The 18,993-nt window shown below is 47.5% G+C and overlaps 1 protein-coding gene across 1 annotated transcript in view; it reads right to left on the bottom strand.

Annotated features, from left to right (window-relative positions):
• Positions 1-18,245, bottom strand: part of TRABD2A (TraB domain containing 2A) — a 54,126-nt gene extending 35,881 nt beyond the window's left edge. Inside the window, 3 exon segments of the mRNA XM_082852454.1 lie at positions 6,772-6,903; positions 6,906-7,137; positions 17,885-18,245. Coding sequence (XP_082708580.1) covers positions 6,772-6,903; positions 6,906-7,137; positions 17,885-17,992 — 472 coding nt within the window. The 5' untranslated portion in view covers positions 17,993-18,245.
• Positions 18,246-18,993: the final 748 nt, after the last annotated feature.

The following is an 18,993-nucleotide window of genomic DNA, read 5'->3' on the forward strand; positions in this document are numbered from 1 at the left end:
CAGGGAAAAGACAGAAACAAATCAGCAGAGTCAATGCTGCGGTTTTGGTTGTTTAAGACAGCGTGGCCGGACAGAGTGATGAGAAAACAACGATCTTCAGAAAGTACCTTCCAATTAGGAAATATCACCTGTGCAAGGCACTGTGCTAGACTCATTTTAAAAAAAAAGGAAAAAGTTAAATCAAGAACCTTGCTCTCTAGGAGTTTCCATGCTAGTTTGGGAGCTGAAATAAACAAACACGTGGAAAGTTAGACACCAATCTAAGAATTAAATAAACATAAAAAGCCACTACAAGGCAGCAAAAGAACAACTGCCCAGTGGGGATATGGCAACAGATGCTCTTAATTGAGGAGAAAAAGGAAACTTTGGCAACCTGAGGTAACACTCAGAGGCCATACAAGGACAGGGACCAGAATGGTGACCAAGAATAGAGACCAGTGGTTCTCAAACTTGGGTGTGCATCGAATCACCTGGAAGGACTGGTTAGACCAAACATTGCCAAGTCCCACCCCACAGTTTCTAATTCAGGAAGTCTGGAGTGTGGCCCAAAATTGTGCATTCCTAACAATTCCAAGGTGACGCTGATGCGGCCGGCCCAGCACACACTTTGAGAACATTCCGCCTCAGAAGTAGGAAGTGGGGGCCCTAATGACCGATCCAGCTCACAGCTAAATCTTATTAGTACTACACAATGGGCTCACTTTGTTTTAGGTACTTACCAACATTTAAAAACCAGGGCATTTCCCAGAAAAACCCAGACTTCTGACTTCTCTTTTTAAAAAAATAGAAAAGTCTGGAAATTGGATGAAGGTGGTCAAAAAGAACAAACTTCCAGTTACAAGATAAATAAGTACTTAGAGATGTAACAGGCAACATGACAACTGCAGTGAACATTTCTGTGTGCTATCGATGAAAGTTTGTAAGAGAGTCAATCCTAAGAATTCTCATCACAAGGGAAAAAAACATTTTTTTCTTTGTCCTTTTTTTTTGTTATCTATAGGAGATGATGGATGTTAACTAAACTTATCGTGGTAATCATTTCACTATCTATCATTATACTGTACCTTAAACTTACATGGTGGTATATGTCAATTATATCTCACTAAAATGGGAAAAAAGAATAAATTATATAATATACTTCCAAATTATGAATTTTAAAAATGGGAAGGTCTGGCCACACTGGGTGCACATTTCTATGTGGCCAGCAATCGACTAGGACCAAGCAGCCACTGTCCTCTTCACTTGGCATATTCACCCCACAAATGCCACAATTCATGTCACTCCCCACTCCCAACACAGGCCAGTTTCATGCATGCCTGTTGCCTACCCAGCCCCTGCGATCCATGATCTACATAAGCACCTTTAATAACCATATGGGATTCAACAACCTGGAGAGACCATAATTTAACCAGTTCCCAGTGGCTGAGACCATAGTTTGCATCAATCACACTGCAATTAATAACAACCAGCATACATCTGTGTCATTTGCTCAATCATTTCATGGGATAAATTCATAGAAGTTGGATTGCTGGGTCAATTTGATACAAAGTACCCCTGCAAAAAGGTTAAAGATACCATTTAAAATCAATTATAACACAAAATGAGAAGAACCAGCTGGCTAGATGACACGCTTTTTTCTCCCCCCCTCCCCCGTCACCCCACACCATGCAGCATGTGGGATCTTAGTTCCCCTACCAGGAATCGAACCCACACCCCCTGCATTGGAAGCACAGAGTCTTAACCACTGAACCGCCAGGGAAGTTCCTAGATGACACTCTTTCCTAGTCGGTCATTTTAAATTAACCAGTGGCAGTTCTTACATCTCCTTCCATTTTGGCTCCACTCTAAGCCCTCTAATACCATAGATATTAACATCCAGTTAAACGTGCCATTTTATTCCATGACTTCTGCCACCTAAAGTTCTGTGACAGCATCCTTTAGTGACAGCCTCAAAAACCACTTTGCTACAAGAGAATCAGCCACACTGCAAATGCCTACAGTGTACTCAACGCTGCTGGAACCCCCCTCGCCTCTCCCCATGGCACACACAGGTTTTCACCATGAGGTGGACACCTACAATGAGACACCTTTGAAATGATGCCAAAATCTGCCCCCCACCACCCAAACTCTGCAACTTTACCCTGGGTCCTTATTATGGGCTGAATCGTGTCCCCCCAAAATTCATGCTGAAGCCCTAACCCCCAGTACCTCAGAATGTGACTGTATTTGGAGAAGGGTCTTTAAAGAGGTAAGTTAAAATGAGGTCACTAGGGTGGGCTCTAATTCAATATGACTGGTGTGCTTATAAGAACAAGAAATTAGATGTACCCCAATGTTCACTGCAGCACTGTTTACAATAGTCAAGACATGGAAGCAACCTAAATGGCCATTGACAGATGAATGAATAAAGAAGATGTGGTATATATATACAATGGAATATTACTCAGCCATTAAAAAGAATGAAATACTGCCCTTTGCAGCAACATGGGTGGACCTAGAGATTACCATACTAAGTGAAGGAAGTCAGGCAGAGAAAGACAAATATCCCATAATATTGCTTATATGTGGAATCTAAATAAAATGATACAAATGAACTTATTGACAAAACAGGAACAGACTCACAGACTTAGTGAACAAACTTATGGTTACCAGGGGGGAAGGGGGGGGGAGGGATAGATTGGGAGTTTGGGATTGACATGTACACACTGCTGTATTTAAAATAGGTAACCAACAAGGATCTACTGTATAGCACAGGGAAAGCTGCTCAACATTCTGTAATAACCTAAATGGGAAAAGAATTTGAAAATGAATAGATACCTGTATATGTATAACTGAATCACTTTGCTGTTCACCTGAAACTAACACAACATTGTTAATCAACTATGCTCCAATATAAAATAAAAATTTTAAAGAACGAACAAGAAATTAGGACACAGACACACACAGAGGGAAGCCCACGTGAAGACACAGGGAGAAGACGTCCATCTACAAGGCAAGGAGAGAGGCCCTCAGAAGAAACCAACCCTGCTGATGCCTCGATCCCAGACTTTCAGCGGTCTCTAGAATTGTGAGCAAATTAATTTCCGTTGCTTAAGTCACCCAGTCTGTGGCACTTTGTAATGCCAGCCCCAGCAAACTAATACAGCCCCTTATGGCCACTGAAGGTATTTAACAGCGATTCTCACTTCATGTCCTAGGGAATAGACCAGAAAAGCAAGATGAAAACTCCAGTCTTGCGCTATCACACAAGACTGACCCTTTACTGCTCCTCGCCTCTTCTGCATAGTCCTTCTCTCTCTCGTTGCCCACTGTTTGTCTTTTCTCTCTTCCAGGCACTGGCACCTAGATTCTGAACTGTCATACCCCAGAGCAGAGCAGGGAAAGGGGGAGGGGGAGGGCTGGGGGAGGTAGAGAAGGTGTGAGGTGGGAAGGGGAGGGCCAGAATCGGAGCCCAAAATGAGGGGCTGACAAGGGGGGAGTGGGGGCAGAGAGGCACAGCCAGGTATCAGGACCCTGAGCTTGGGTTCGGTCACAAATTGTCTCAGATGTCTACAAACACTTTCTCTCTGCCCAGCGCTAGGTTTGCGGGGCCATCCAGAAGGGTTTTTTCACGCTACAGCATCTCAACATCACTTCTGGACCTGAGGGGAGGTCAAAGATATCAGCAGTCCTGTTGCACAGCAGCCAGTCTATGACCATAACGAATGCGGACAAGGCTGCCTAGTCACAGACAGCACAGGGCATCCCCAGAGCTGGCCTCTCCCTGAGAAGTCAGTCAGCAGTGCCCTCACTGCTGATATTCCGCACAGTGATTAGCAACCTCACCTACCCAGACTCCCCTGGAGAGCAGAGGCTGGTAGGAGCCCGGTTCTCATGTAGGGGGAGTCAGGGAAGGCAGGAATGGGGCAACTCCACATTTCGTGATTCCAGGCCCCTGCTGAAGCTGATGCCGGAGCCCTGCTCGCTCCCCTTTAAGCTCTGAGTGGCTGTGAATAAAAAGGGAAGGGCCTCGGGCTTCCCTGGTGGCGCAGTGGTTGAGGGTCCGCCTGCCGATGCAGGGGACGTGGGTTCGTGCCCCAGTCCGGGAGGATCCCATATGCCGCGGAGTGGCTGGGCCCGTGAGCCATGACAGGCTCGAGGTCCGCGTACCGCAAAAAAAAAAAAAAAAAAAGGGAAGGGCCTCAAGGAAGAGAGTGGGGAGGGAAGGTGTCACAGAAGCATCAGGAGGGAGATAGGAAAACAGAGATGCCATAATGCCCATGGTGTGACATGATACATCCACCTCCAGGGTCCAGGACAGGCCCCCTGCTCCATCCCTAGGCCACAGAGCACCTCCACCTGCAGAGGCCTCACCTGGCTCCTTGCAGCGTCCCGGGTAACAGCTGCCCCAGTCGCACCCGGATACTTCCTCTTCCCCTTCCCCCTTTCCACCAAGCCAGGCAGACTCTGCCTCACCTAATCGTGCTTGGCAGGTGGATTCTTTGGAGGAGGGACAGACAGCTCTCCTCCCCCTCCTAAAGAGACACGCTGGGTGTTATTCCTAAAGTCTAGCGTGTCGTGGAGCTGATCCACCAAGAGCTGGCTGCCGGCGTTTCAAAGGAGCTCGCAGGGACATGGGGCCAAAATGCGGCTGCAGCATCCCTTGAAGTGCTTCTCTTATGACCCCAAAGGCAGCCAAGCAGGGTCAGATCCAGCTGAGGTCAGAACCCCAGCAGCACATGTGGGATCCATGCATGTGTACAAAAAGACCTATCTTTTGTAAGTTTGCTTTAGACTTTAGAGGGGCCGCCCAGAGCCAGGGGAAGGCAGGATCAATAACTGCTTTGTCTTTGAATCCCAAAAATGAGAAACAGCGTGCCCAGCCCATGCTGAGTGCTTAAGAAATGTGTCCAAATAAAGACTAGCAGGAAAAGGAAAGGTGACTCCCGAGCAGGCCTGGGCCCAGGTGGAAACACAGAGCTGAGTCTGCGGCGTCTGAACATCACAGCCAGCCATAGGGACACAGTTCATTCAAGTTTCCATTTCTGGTCAAAATATAAGAAATTAAGGGGATGGCCAAGGTGAAGACATGCTGTGGAAGACCCCGCTGGGGGAGCTAGTGGCCCAGCCCATACCTCCAATTTCTGAAGACTGTGCCCACCTACAGCGCCTGGGTTGATGCTCTAGGTGAAAGAAGGGACAGGTTAATTCAAGGACGAGATGTCACAGCTCCTGGGGCATTTACAGTAACTGCAGCACTTCGCCCCGCTCTGTATAAGAACACAAAAATATTATATGGCAATGTTGGGAAAGAATGTTAAAAAGCAAAAGAATGCGGTATAAGCAAAAAGATTGCATTTAATGTGAATTTTAAGATGTCGGTCTATATCTACACAGCCGTCAGAAACGTTGTAATCCACTTTTGTAAGTAATCAGCACACACTCACGTTGTATCCCGGTTTAGCCAAGGTATCCACAAGTTCACTGGTTTCCCGTTGCTCTTTCCAAGCTCTGCCCACTGAAATCAGACTTTCACACGTCCTACCTGGCTGACACATTAGCCAACAACCACTAGTGAGCACCTCCCACATGCCAGACACCACATTAGGAGCTGGGGTACAAGGACCAAGAGACCGTAGCCCAGCTTTGGAGGAGCCTGCACCCTGGGGAGAGGCAGTCTTCAGGTCTCCTGCAGAGGCTGCCACGGGGACACTGAGAGGACAGCAGAGGGTCATCTCTGGACTTAGGAGGCCTTCACAGAGGACATAAGCTGAATCAGCCATCAGCCAGAGGGACAGCATGGGGAGGGTTCCCAGCAGAGGGGACAGTGGGTGCCTACACTGACCTTACATGCCTCCTTCACTAGGCTAGGAAGGATGTTCTTTTTTCTTTCTTTTTTTTTGGCTTCCCCAACCAGGGATCGAACCCAGGCCCTCGGCAGGGAAAGCGCAGAGTCCTAACAACTGGAACGTCAGAGAATTCTCGGAAGGATGTTCTTGTTCACAAGCAAAGCTGCCCATATTTTAGGAAGCAGTTCCCTTTCAGAGATTTCAGGTATTTTTTTCCAGGTATTTATTTTATGTTTTTGTTTTTGTTGTTTTGCTGTACGCGGGCCTCTCACTGTTGTGGCCGCTCCCGTTGCGGAGCACAGGCTCCAGACGCGCAGGCTCAGTGGCCATGGCTCACGGGCCCAGCCGCTCCGCGGCATTGTGGGATCTTCCCGGACCGGGGCACGAACCCGTGTCCCCTGCATCGGCAGGCGGACTCTCAACCACTGCGGCACCAGGGAAGCCCCAGGTATTTATTTTAAACCAAACCTATCAAGGAAAGGTAAAATGTCAAGATCTCCATCTTTTTAAATTAAAGTATAATTGATTTACAATGTTGTGTTAGTTTTAGGCATACAGCGAAGTGATTTAGTTACACATACATATCTATATATTCTTCTTTAGATTCTTTTCCATTATAGATTATTACAAGATATTGAATATAATTCCCTGTGCTATACAGTAGGTCCTTGTTGTTTATTTTATATACAGTAATGCATATCTGCTTATCCCAAGATCCCAATTTATCCCCTCCCTCCTTCCCCCTTTGGGAACTGTAAGTTTGTTTTCTATGTCTGTGAGTCTGTTTCTGTTCTGTAAATAATTTCATTTGTATCAAGACCTCCATCTTCAAGCACATTCCATCTCAATTATGGAAAATATGGTCAGTCTCAAAGATATGATCGCTTGCTTTTATTGGAATTTATGACTAGGGAGCAGCAGGAACTCCCTCAGCAAATCAGACTGTAAGTCTGGGCAGGTGGCAGGTAGTCTGCGTAGAGACCCTTACCATGCTGGTCAGGCGTCATCCACGAGGGCATCATGAGCTTGACGTACTCAAGGTGGCGCTTAAGGCGGCCGTAAATGTCCCTGGGAGCACGTCCTGGAGGTTCTCACCTCGTGGCAGCATCTGACAGCTGGTGAGGGCCGAGATAGCGTAAGGGTCCGTGAGGTCCAGCTCAAAGTACACGATGCTGCTCTGCTGAAAAGCCTCCTTGGAGGTGACCGGGATGAAGTCCCAAACCCGGGTGTACAGGACATGGATCGTGCCAAAGAAGTAAGACAGCGGGTCTCGCTTTATGGTCCACAAGAAGGAATTCAACTCACTTTGCTAAAAGGAAAAGAGACAACATCAAGGCATGATATGGAGGGACAGGAACCTGAGAGGTAAATTAGAGAGACAAGTCACCCTGCAGGAGAAAAATGATCAAAATAGTCCAGGCAGATTCACCTACCAGGGGCAGGAGTCCTCAAAGCAGACTGAATTTCAGCATCCCTTCCCTTTTCTCATCGAAATGTTGATTAAAGATGAGAAAGCAATACGATCACCAGCTTTGAGTTTGCCCCATGCCTGCTCTAGCAACTGGACAGGAGTTAAAGAGGGGATTCTCAAGGGACTATAAGGACGCACCTGGTACAGGTAAAAGGACACCTGAGGAGCCCACTGTTACCTCCCAGGCACACCTGGTGGTTTCTACTTCTTCGGATCTCAAATTCAACAACCCCAAAGGCAGAGTCTCTCAACTCTGGCTGCACATTTGGAATCACCTACAAAGCTTCTAGAAGTCTGATATCTGGGTCTTATCCCAGGTCAATCACAATGGGATCTCTGGAGGTGAGATAAGAGGTTATATATATATATATATATATATATATATTTTTTTTTTTTTTTTTTTTTTTTGCAGTACGCAGGCCTCTCCCTGTTGTGGCCTCTCCCTTTGTGGAGCACAGGCTCCAGATGCGCAGGCTCAGCGGCCATGGCTCACGGGCCCAGCCACTCTGCAGCACGTGGGATCTTCCCAGACCGGGGCACGAACCCATGTCCCCTGCATCGGCAGGCGGACTCTCAACCACTGCGCCACCAGGGAAGCCCTAGGTGATACTTTTAAAGCTTCCCTGGTGACTCCAATGTGCAGCCAAGGTTGACTCCACAGTCCTAAGAAGCCCCTGATTGCACAGTTTGCCCCTGTCCCTTTAGGACATGCATTGTCCTGCATTTCTCTCTTACAAAAGCCTTCTGCTTCAGCAGCAGAGAACTGGATGGTTCCACGATGTCTCCCAACAGTTTTATAGGCTGAGCACTGGTTACATCCTGAGGCCAAGCCACTTTGCCCTTTGGCCCCGAGTGTCTCTCAGTCTCAACAGCGGGCATTTATGAAACATCTGTTTATTAAGAGCTACTGTACAAAGAAGTGCACAGGGCAGCCCTCAAGGAGTTCAAGTGTAAAGGTCAGATATATGCAAGGGGCGAGCCCCACATCAAGCAACCCAGAAATGTGAAAATCCAGGTTTTATAGGAAAGAATATTTGGAATTCATTCTCTGTCAAAGGCTTCGTTTCAGCAGCCTTTTAAGTAGCATGCTTTCCTGGATTGTGGGGTTTCAGTTTACTGTCAGCTCTCATTACGTATCATAGTTATGTTCTATAAAGTCACTGTGAACACTGAATTACCGGATACTGAACCACTGCTCCTAGGGGAAACACAGGGTTAGGTTCCTGCGAGCCTCTGGTCACAACACTTTAGTCAACAGAGCAATACATAACCTTGTTTTATGTTTTATGTGTGCTTCTGTTGAAAAGCACCTTCTTTAGTATATTTTGTTGACTTGTGAACATTGAACTCATAGCCAACAACACCGTAACTCATGCCTGCATGAGGCTCATCTAACTCATGTATTTTCTCCCTAAGGCACATCACTGCCCTCCTGTGCTTAGGAACACTAGACAGGACTTCATTCATTTTAAACAGTGAAATCACCTCCAAGAAGCACAAAAATGCAAAAAAAACGTGGCACTAAGTAAACTACAGAAAGTACACTTGTTTACTTGTTTCTAGTTTGAGGGGTGAAAAGACATGCCAGAGCACTGACTCATTCGACCTCCGCTGAGAGCCTGTGTATCCGGCCACTGAAATTTTTTTGCAGTTCTGGGCACATCTGCACGTGAAAGTGAAAGCACCACAAGCTTGGGGTTCACAATTTTAGCAAGTTGGCAAATTCACAAACATGAAATCTACAAATAATGAGGGTCAACTATATTTGCACTTCTGTGTCATTGTTTCAGCAGCGGCAACCTGGTCTCAAATGAAATATTACACAGAATCTCAAAATATAAGACCGATGAGGGTGGAGCTGGCTGAAGCAGGGGCCCTACTCTCTTCAGCCTGCTCTTCTCCACCTGTCCCCCTGTCACCTTCACAAAAACACCATGGGACCACTCAGAGGAGAGCAGAGGCAGGGAAACACGTGGGCTGGGGTGACATAACAGCAGGGGGAGGTCAGGGGCCAACAAGCCCACAACTTTCCACAAAGGACATTGGCTAAGCAGCCTCAGCAGTGCTGGCCACAGGGGAACAGGCCTGGTGCCCCAGAAGGGACTTTTCCAAAGAAACTAGAAATCCTGATATTAAATAAAAGCTTCCAGTTGGGAAATGAGACCTCAGTTTTCTCAAAACACCATGTACGCCAGATGGAGCTTATCTCATTAGCCTCCAGCCTGTGACCTTGTTTTTTAAAGTATTCAAATTATAGTTCTGCTCACACACCCAGCTTTTCAAGAATGTGCTAATTATGCTCAATTCTGCTTCTGTCTCAGCCACCCCACTGAGGTTTGGTTGTTTTTTTTTTGCCGTGCTACATGGCTTGCGGGATCTTAGTTCCCCAGCCAGGGATGGAACTCAGGTGGTGAAAGTCAGATAATAACCCCTATCATAAGTAATGGTAATAAACAAGTTAGACAAGTAAAAGTTAAATGACTGAACGAATGAGAGAAAAAACACATTTTTTAAATAATTTTTAAAACCTGATCCTTTTTGACCCACCTCCTAGAGAAATGGAAATAAAAACAAAAATAAACAAATGGGACCTAATGAAACTTCAAAGCTTTTGCACAACAAAGGAAACCATAAACAAGACCAAAAGACAACCCTCAGAATGGGAGAAAATATTTGCAAATGAAGCAACTGACAAAGGATTAATCTCCAAAATTTATAAGCAGCTCATGCAGCTCAATAACAAAAAAAACAAACAACCCAATCCAAAAATGGGCAGAAGACCTAAATAGACATTTCTCCAAAGAAGATATACAGACTGCCAACAAACACATGAAAGAACGCTCAACATCATTAATCATTAGAGAAATGTAAATCAAAGCTACAATGAGATATCATCTCACACCAGTTAGAATGGCCATCATCAAAAAATCTACAAACAATAAATGCTGGAGAGGGTGTGGAGAAAAGGGAACCCTCTTGCACTGTTGGTGGGAATGTAAATTGATACAGCCACTGTGGAGAACAGTATGGAGGTTCCTTAGAAAACTACAAATAGAACTACCATATGACCCAGCAATCCCACTACTGGGCATATACCCTGAGAAAACCATAATTCAAAAAGAGTCATGTACCAAAATGTTCATTGCAGCTCTATTTACAATAGCCCGGAGATGGAAACGACCTAAGTGTCCATCATAGGATGAATGGATAAAGAAGATGTGGCACATATATACAAGGGAATATTACTCAGCCATAAAACGAAATTGAGCTATTTGTAATGAGGTGGATAGACCCAGAGTCTGTCATACAGAGTGAAGTAAGTCAGAAAGAGAAAGACAAATACCGTATGCTAACACATATATATGGAATTAAAGAAAAAAAATGTCATGAAGAACCTAGGGGTAAGACAGGAATAAAGACACAGACCTCTGAGAAAACCAAAATTCAAAAAGAGTCATGTACCAAAATGTTCATTGCAGCTCTATTTACAGTAGCCCGGAGATGGAAACAACCTAAGTGCCCGTCATCGGATGAATGGATAAAGAAGATGTGGCACATATATACAATGGAATATTACTCAGCCATAAAAAGAAACGAAATTGAGCTATTTGTAATGAGGTGGATAGACCTAGAGTCTGTCATTCAGAGTGAAGTAAGTCAGAAAGAAAAAGACAAATACCGTATGCTAACACATATATATGGAATTTAAGAAAAAAAATGTCATGAAGAACCTAGGGGTAAAGCAGGAATAAAGATGCAGACCTCCTAGAGAACGGACTTGAGGTTATGGGGAGGGGGAAGGGTGAGCTGTGACAGAGCGAGAGAGAGTCATGGGCATATACACACTAACAAACGTAGTAAGGTAGATAGCTAGTGGGAAGCAGCCGCATGGCACAGGGATATTGGCTCGGTGCTTTGTGACAGCCTGGAGGGGTGGGATAGGGAGGGTGGGAGGGAGGGAGACGCAACAGGGAAGACATATGGGAACATATGTTTATGTATGACTGATTCACTTTGTTATAAAGCAGAAACTAACACACCATTGTAAAGCAATTATACCCCAATAAAGATGTTAAAAAAAAATAAATAAATAAAATAAAAAAAAAAAAAAAAAGACACAGACCTACTAGAGAACGGACTTGAGGATATGGGGAGGGGGAAGGGTGAGCTGTGACAAAGCGAGAGAGAGGCATGGACATATATACAATACCAAACGTAAGGTAGATAGCTAGTGGGAAGCAGCCGCATAGCACAGGGAGATCAGCTCGGTGTTTGTGACCACCTGGAGGGGTGGGATAGTGAGGGTGGGAGGGAGGGAGACGCAAGAGGGAAGAGATATGGGAACATATGTATATGTGTAACTGATTCACTTTGTTATAAAGCAGAAACTAACACATCATTGTAAAGCAATTATACTCCAATAAAGATGTAAAAAAAAAACAACCTGTTAACGGTTGAATTAGTATTAAGAGATGAATGGTGTACAGGGTCTCCAGCCAGTCCTCAGGCATCCTCTTAGGGAGTAACGAGAGTCCCCAGGGTTATTTAAATACTACTTCAAAAAGCCACATGGAAACTGTAGTCTACAGAAAAATGGTTGCCAAAGGCTAATTAAGCAATCAAATGTCTCACTGTTGGTTAAAATTAGATCAAGCTGGTAGAAAAACACTGGTTAGACAGTAATCAAAAGCTGAGGTTGACAGTTATGTCTTTGGTTTATTTTAAATGGGTAACAGAATAATTACCTTTAAATGCAACTGGTTTGCTAGAGCTGGGCTTCCAAGCATAGGTTTAGTTTGTTTTATTTGTTCATTTTAGTGGGAAGAATTGGTGATCAAAGGGGTCTTGGATGATGGTATGATTGGAGACCACTGACCTATACATCTGGTTACACAAGTTCCACACAGTCTACCAAAGGGCTTCTACACAGTTTCCAACTGGAGACATGGCACATAGTTGAAATATTATTATTAAACACATGGGCACCTGATTCAGTGTCATCTATTAGGAGACCATGATAGTAAACAAATATATTCCAAGAAAAACCAAACCCATACTGCAGGATCATAGCGTGGGGCTGGTGGGGAGTGGTGAGGGGGTGTTTCATTTTGGTTTGGTTTTGGTTTGTTTTCACCCAACACACTTAATGTCCCTAATGTCCCATCCTACCTCAAAATGCCTACACTTCTCTTCAGGAACAAAGTCTGTTCAATTACATGTATCCATTCTTAGTTTCTTATTTATTTTATTGTTGTCTTTTCAACCAGTATGAGTCTAAAAATAGGGTTATTGTGTGATCTTTTCACTGAAAACTGCTCAGCTTTTTTTTATATATAATATTTTTCTAAGAACATTTCTTGGTTGATTTTTTTTTTTAATATTTATTTATTTGGCTGCACCAGGTCTTAGTTGCAGCTCGCAGGCTCCTTAGTTTCGGCTCGATGGCTCCTTAGTTGTGGCATGTGAACTCTTAGTTGTGGCACGCATGTGGGATCTAGTTCCCTGACCAGGGATTGAACCCGGGCCCCCTGCATTGAGAGCGTGGAGTCTTAACCACTGCGCCACCAGGGAAGTGTCTGCTCAGGTTTTTTAAAAAACAGTACTCATGTTCTGGCATCTAGCCATGCACTGACCGTCATGATGCTGAAAGCAGCTGGCTGATACTGACTGTTCGCTGTGTGCCAGGCACCATCCTAGCGTTGCACACGGATGGTTCTGCTGCATTTGTTCAACACTCATTTCTTTCCCAACTATCAATGCTGTGCCCCCCAAGCGCCAGGCACGGCTCCAGGCATGAGGCACTAGGAATACAGCAGTGAATGAAGTATGGGTCTCTGCCTCCGGTATGTTAATGGTAACTGCTGAGGAGAACACAGAAGCAGAAGGGGAACAGGAAGTACTAGTGGAGGAGGGATGTTGTCTTAAATAGGGTGACCAGGGAAGTCCCTGAATGTCCAATAGGTCATTTAAGCCTTGCCGTGAAGGAGGTAAGAGGTCAAAGTACAGGACTATCTGGGAGCAATCCCTCCAAGAGGAGGCAACAGCAAGTGCAAAGACCCTGGGGCAGAAAAGCCCTCAATGTGTTGGAGGAGCAGGAAAGAGGCCAGCATGACTGTAGCTGGACAGCTCCAGAGACAGACAGGAGGCAAAGGTCAGAGAGGCCAACAAGGCCTGGCCGCACAGGGCCCCCGAGCCCCTGGAAGGGTGGAGGCTTTTATGCTGAGTAGGATGGAAGCTGGTGCAGGTTTTTAATGAGAGAAGTGAAACGACCTGAGTTAATGTGTTGACAGGATCACACTGGCAGCTGTGATGAACAGACTACTGAGAGTTGAGGGCAGATGAAAGAAGGTCAGTTAGGAAGTTACTGAGATGACCCAAGTGAGAGAACAGAGCAGTACTGACAGACTTGATGAGAAGTGATCAGAGATGGGATTCTGGCTGTATTCTGGAAGCAAGGGCCAACAGGATTTGCTGATGAATCAGTTAATTAAAAGGATGAAGTTACCATCAACCCAGATGGAGAAGACAGGGTGGAACAGGATTCGAGGGAAGGTCAGAAGTTTGGTGCTGGTCCCGCTGAGTTGAAATGTCAAGCACACATCCAAGTGGGGAGGTCGAGTGGATAGGCGGATACATGAGTCTGGAGTCTGGGAGAGATCTGAGCCCCTGATGAAAAAGAGGGTGTGGTCATCATTTCGATGTTATTTAAAGCCATAGGACTAGATGAGATCTCCAAGGGACTAAGTGCAAACAGGAGAGAATGGGTCTAGAAATGGTCCAACCTTGTGAAGTCAAGGGAAAGAAGAGAAGCCAGAAGAAGAGAAGTGGCCAGCGAGGTAGCAGGGAAAATCAGAAGAGCAGGAAGCCCACTGAAGGAAGAGCTTCAGGGAGGAGACAGTAAGCCAGTGGGTTGGATGTGGTTGATGGACTAAATAAGCCGAGGATTTGGGCAACTGACCTCTGGATAGAGCAACACGGAGGTCGCTGGCGACCCAGACAAGAACGGTTTTCGTGGCATGCGGGGGGCGGTGAACGCCTGCCCGGTGCCCACATAGGAGAGATGGGGAAGAGAGGAAGAGGGAGGATACACACCTAAGTAAGACACTGGCTGTTTCCAGACGGAGACATCGAGGCCTTGAGAGGTTTATTATGCTACAGAAGGTCTCATAGCCGCTAAGCAGTGGATCCAGGATTTGAAGCCAGGCAGGCTGGCTCCTGAGCCCCAGGTTTTAAACACCATATCAGGCGGCCTTAGCATGCAGCAGACATCCCCCGCGATTCAGACTTACATCTTTTTCAGTTCGTACTCTGCTAGGTGCACCATCGCTCGGGAGGACCACCTGACTCCACATCTAGAGAGGCTCTGTCCAGCTCCCCATTTGGGGCCTCACTGACCTACCCAGATGAACCCACACTGACATCTTTCACTCCTCAGGGGGCCATCCTTTCCCATTCTCTCTTTAAGGGATAACACAGCTTGGGGGGTGGGGGGCTTTGCCACTTTTTTTTTTTTTTTAAGCCAGGGGTTTTAAAGTGGTTTTAAAGAAATGATCCTTATCCTGTGAAGCTTCTTCAATACATGGAGTTCTGTTCTGACCCAGGAGGGCACCCTGTTTCCCACTCTGGCTACTGACACCTGTCTACCAGGCCCTTCTGAAAGGCGAGTCTTCAGGGCTTCTGATCAGGGAGCTCTGACCTTGTCTTTGCCCACAGGTGAGCCCCTAGGCTGCTGCACTGATCTTAGGGGTGCAGCTGCCCCTGCCTCACACCGACACCCTCAGGGGAAGGGCTATTTGTCTCCATAAAAGAAAAACAAAATGGCTCTACCACCCCCCTTTCACTGTAATTGTGGCCCCTACATACTACTGGAGGGAGTCATTATCTTAACATTCTGATGATTTCAAAGGGAAAAAAAAAAAAAAATTAACACCATAACAGGTTTCTTTTAAAAGAAGAAGACATGTCCATGGATGACAGAGACACACGAAGTTCTGCGGACTGAATCACCTGACCGGAGATTTTAACACACATGTGTAATCCATACAATGAAATAAAGTAGCACAATGACAGCTTGTGTAATGTGGGCTAAATCCCTAAGCCACGGGCCCCCTCAGCTCTTCCCATCCAGCTCCTGGACCTGAGATAACTGCTCTTTTCCAAGAGGACCCTTCAGCAGACCAGCTGGAATGATATTAAAGTAAGTTGGCTTTAGTGTGCCCTTTTCATTTGACAAATATTTATTTAGCATCTACTATGGCCAGGCACTCTTGTATGCACTGGGGATGCAGCAGCAAACAAAAATTCCTATGCTTATGGAGATTGGAGGGGGGGCAATAAACAAACATTTTTATCAGATGGTGGTTAAGTGCTACACAGGAAAATAAAGTCGGAAAAGCAGATAGGAGGGCAGGGTGGCCGGGGAATGGGGGCGTGACATAATCTTTAATAGGTAATCGGGAAGGGTCTCATTGAGAGAATTTGAGCAAAGCCCAGATGGAAGTATGGGAGCAAGCATGTGGATATCTGGGTGAAGAAACAGCAAATGTGAAACAACGCTAGCAGGAATGGTAAGAACGCTCCAGAGTTGTGTTTGAGTGTTGATAAGGAACAGACTCAACCTGTGTGTTGCTCCGGGTAAAGCCTGCCTTGTCTGTGGCGGACTTTGGCTCAGAAAACCTCTCTAATGATTAACGAAAGTTGAAAACCAAGCCAGCTATCAAGCCACAGTCCTTCCAGAAAGCTACAGGAAGCTGCCACACTGGATGGGAGGCTGGATTCCAGAACCTCACTCTACAATCTCAACACCCCAACCCCCTGGGGGACCCACCCACGGTGCCTCTACAGCCTGCAGGTCAAGCAGACAGCCCTGCCACTGACTGACCTTCTGACCTCCACACAGGACAAGGCAGTTTGCCCACAGAATAGAACATTGATTCTCAAAGTGTGGTCCAGGGACTTGTGAATGTCCCCAAGTCCCTTTCAAGCAGTCTGTAAGATCAGAACTATTTTCATAATAATACAAAGATATTTTCCTCTTTCATTCTCTCACAAGTGTACAAACAGAATTTTCTAGAGGCTACAAGTCTCTAGATAACATCACCCTCCGACAGTCAATGACATGTGTGCTTGTGTATTCTTGCGTTTTATTAATATTTCCGTTAACCCACACAAGTGTTTTACTATGAGACCAAAAAGTATGAGAACTGACAGAACAAAAGACCCACGAAGACAGATTCAACAGAAGGGAGAAACAGAGACCTTATCAAGACTCACTCGATAATATTATTACGAGTTGGTAATAGATTCGCAAAAGTGCAAGGCACTCTGCTTTCATATGAAAGGATGGACTTCTGCCTTGTATAACAAGCCCGCAGCTGCCACACCGCAGCAGAGTTTGGAACGATCCCTGGTGAGGATTTCCCTCTTCGGCCTCCACGCGTCCACGCGTCCGCAGCCCAGGGCGCCCTAGGAACACAGTGCAGCTTCCCGGGCAGCCCTGTGCGCCAGGAACGGCTCAGTGAGGTCACCTTCTCCCTTGCTGTGGTTAAGACGATGAATAAAATCACGGAGGGAAGTGGACGCGGCCCCGGATGCTGCGCAGGTGTCACCGAAGGTGGGCAGACCCCTGAACTCCGGCAACCGGCGTTCGAGGGCGCTCAGTCTACGATCACCCTCCCCAGCGCCAGGGATCCACAGAGACTGGACCCACCGATGTAAACTCGCAAAAGTCAACTTCCACGGAGCTCAGAAGAGAGGGACTTCAGACCTGCAGAAAATTCCGAGCGTAGGAAAATTGATCAGGAAATGGAAACGCTCTTCTCGAAAGAGGTTCAGCCCCGGAGACGCCAGACCTGCCGGGTTTCCGTTCGGCTTCTGCTCCTATAGGGCTGGGTGGACACGGGCAGGTCACTGGGGCTCTCTCACCTCAGCTCCCCTCACCCCAAAACGCTGATGCGAAGATCTACGGAGGCGCCGGGTGCGTGAACGCTAGGCTGTCAGACCTGGTCTCTCCACGAACGCGCTCTGTAACCTGGAGCACAAAAGTCCCTCTCTGAGCCTCAGTTTCCCATATCAGTAAAACAAGGGGGATGGCTTCAGCTCTCCCCACATTCCACCTAACTCAGGCACTGAATAGACGAAGGTTAAATCAAGCAGCTGCTGGGGGCTATTACCATTTAGAAACAAGCAGAAATGAAACGCTAGGGACGAGCAGGCAGAACAAACTTAAAAGTAAATGTGCCCAAGTCCCGGGCCCACTGGGTCTTCGCGGATTCGTCCCTCAAACGCCAGCGAAGCAGGCTGGCGAGACCCGGGGGACCCGGCACGGGACTCCCTTCGGCTGACGAATGGCGATGGCTGCGGGACAGGGTCTCTCGTGTGACCGGAGTTCTGCACCCCCGCCGGAAAGGGGAACCCGGGGGCTCGGCAGGAAGCGCGAGCTAGGAGGCGCCGCCGTGCAAGGTGGGAGCCCGACCCGCTGAGTCGGCTCGGGGTCCAAGAGCACGGGGCTCAGTGCGGTTGGGAAGGTAACCACCCCCAGGAGGTGCCGGGAGGCCGCCGCGCCCGCGCCCGCTGCGCGCTTTACTTGGGCCTTGAGCTTGCAGTTGGCGGAGGCGGGCGCGCCGCGCGGAGGGGCTGCGCTCGCGGGCAGGAGGCAGAGGGTCGGCAGCAGGAACCAGCTCCAGGGACTCATCCTCCTCTCGGTGGCTCCGAGGCCTGGGGCGCAGAGGGAAGGAGGGACCCAACAGTGGCCTCCCGGCTCGGCTAGCCCGCGGCCGCTGGGCTGCGTACTAGCCCGGCGCCCGCCATGGCGCGCCGGGCTCGAGGAGCCGGGGGCGCTCGCCCCTTTCCCCGCGCCTCTCGCCGGCTCCCTCCGCGGTTAGCGCGACCGCCTCCGGGCGGGGCTCACCCCCAAGCCCGGAGGCGGCGGCCAAGTGAGGCTGAAACCCGACCCCGCCCAACCCTTCCGCCGCCCGTCTGCCCTGAGCAGAGGCAGCCGCGGGATCCGCGGCCCCAGTTCTCCCGCCCAAACCCTGCCCCGGCCGCCGGCCACCCCGTGAACCAGAAGGGAAAAGTGAGGCTCCAGGACTGTCTTCTAAATTCAACCGAAAATCGTACTAGCTCCTGCCCTTACGTCTGCGTTCACGCTGCCAATTCTGAGGGTGGCTCCTGATGGAAAGAAATAGACCAAAGAAATAAATGAAAGGCCATTTTTAAAGGCAAGTTCATGTAAACAAAGGCAATCGCAGGGAAGTCTTGTCTGTAAAAGAGGAGACTAGTCAGTGTGTGCATTCAATTAAAACCCGGAACCACGAAAACCGGCAGTCCATTAAGTGCCCTCTTAAGGGATTTGGGAGAGTAATAGGAAGGATTAACAGCGAACTCGAAGGCTTACTGCAAAGATTAAATGAGGACATTTAGGACGCACATAATAGGTCTGCAAAAAGTGGTCCCTCTCTTTCCGCTCTAAACTCCCCAAGGGGTTTTTTCCAGCAGTGACCCTTCAGGAAGAAAAAGTTATAAAAGCAACTGGTTGTGCTCGGCCTCTCCCACCTCCCACCCAAGGCCTGGGTGCACTCCACCACCTTCCTGTACAGCCCAGACTCCTGCCCGATTAACTTCTGAGTGGTGTTTAACGGAGCATTCGTAGGCAGGGTATCTTAATTGTTTTAAGTCCCCGTCCATTTTGGGAAT

The sequence above is a fragment of the Leucopleurus acutus genome, assembly GCF_964270905.1.
Source record: "Leucopleurus acutus genome assembly, chromosome: 12".
NCBI lineage: Eukaryota > Metazoa > Chordata > Mammalia > Artiodactyla > Delphinidae > Leucopleurus > Leucopleurus acutus.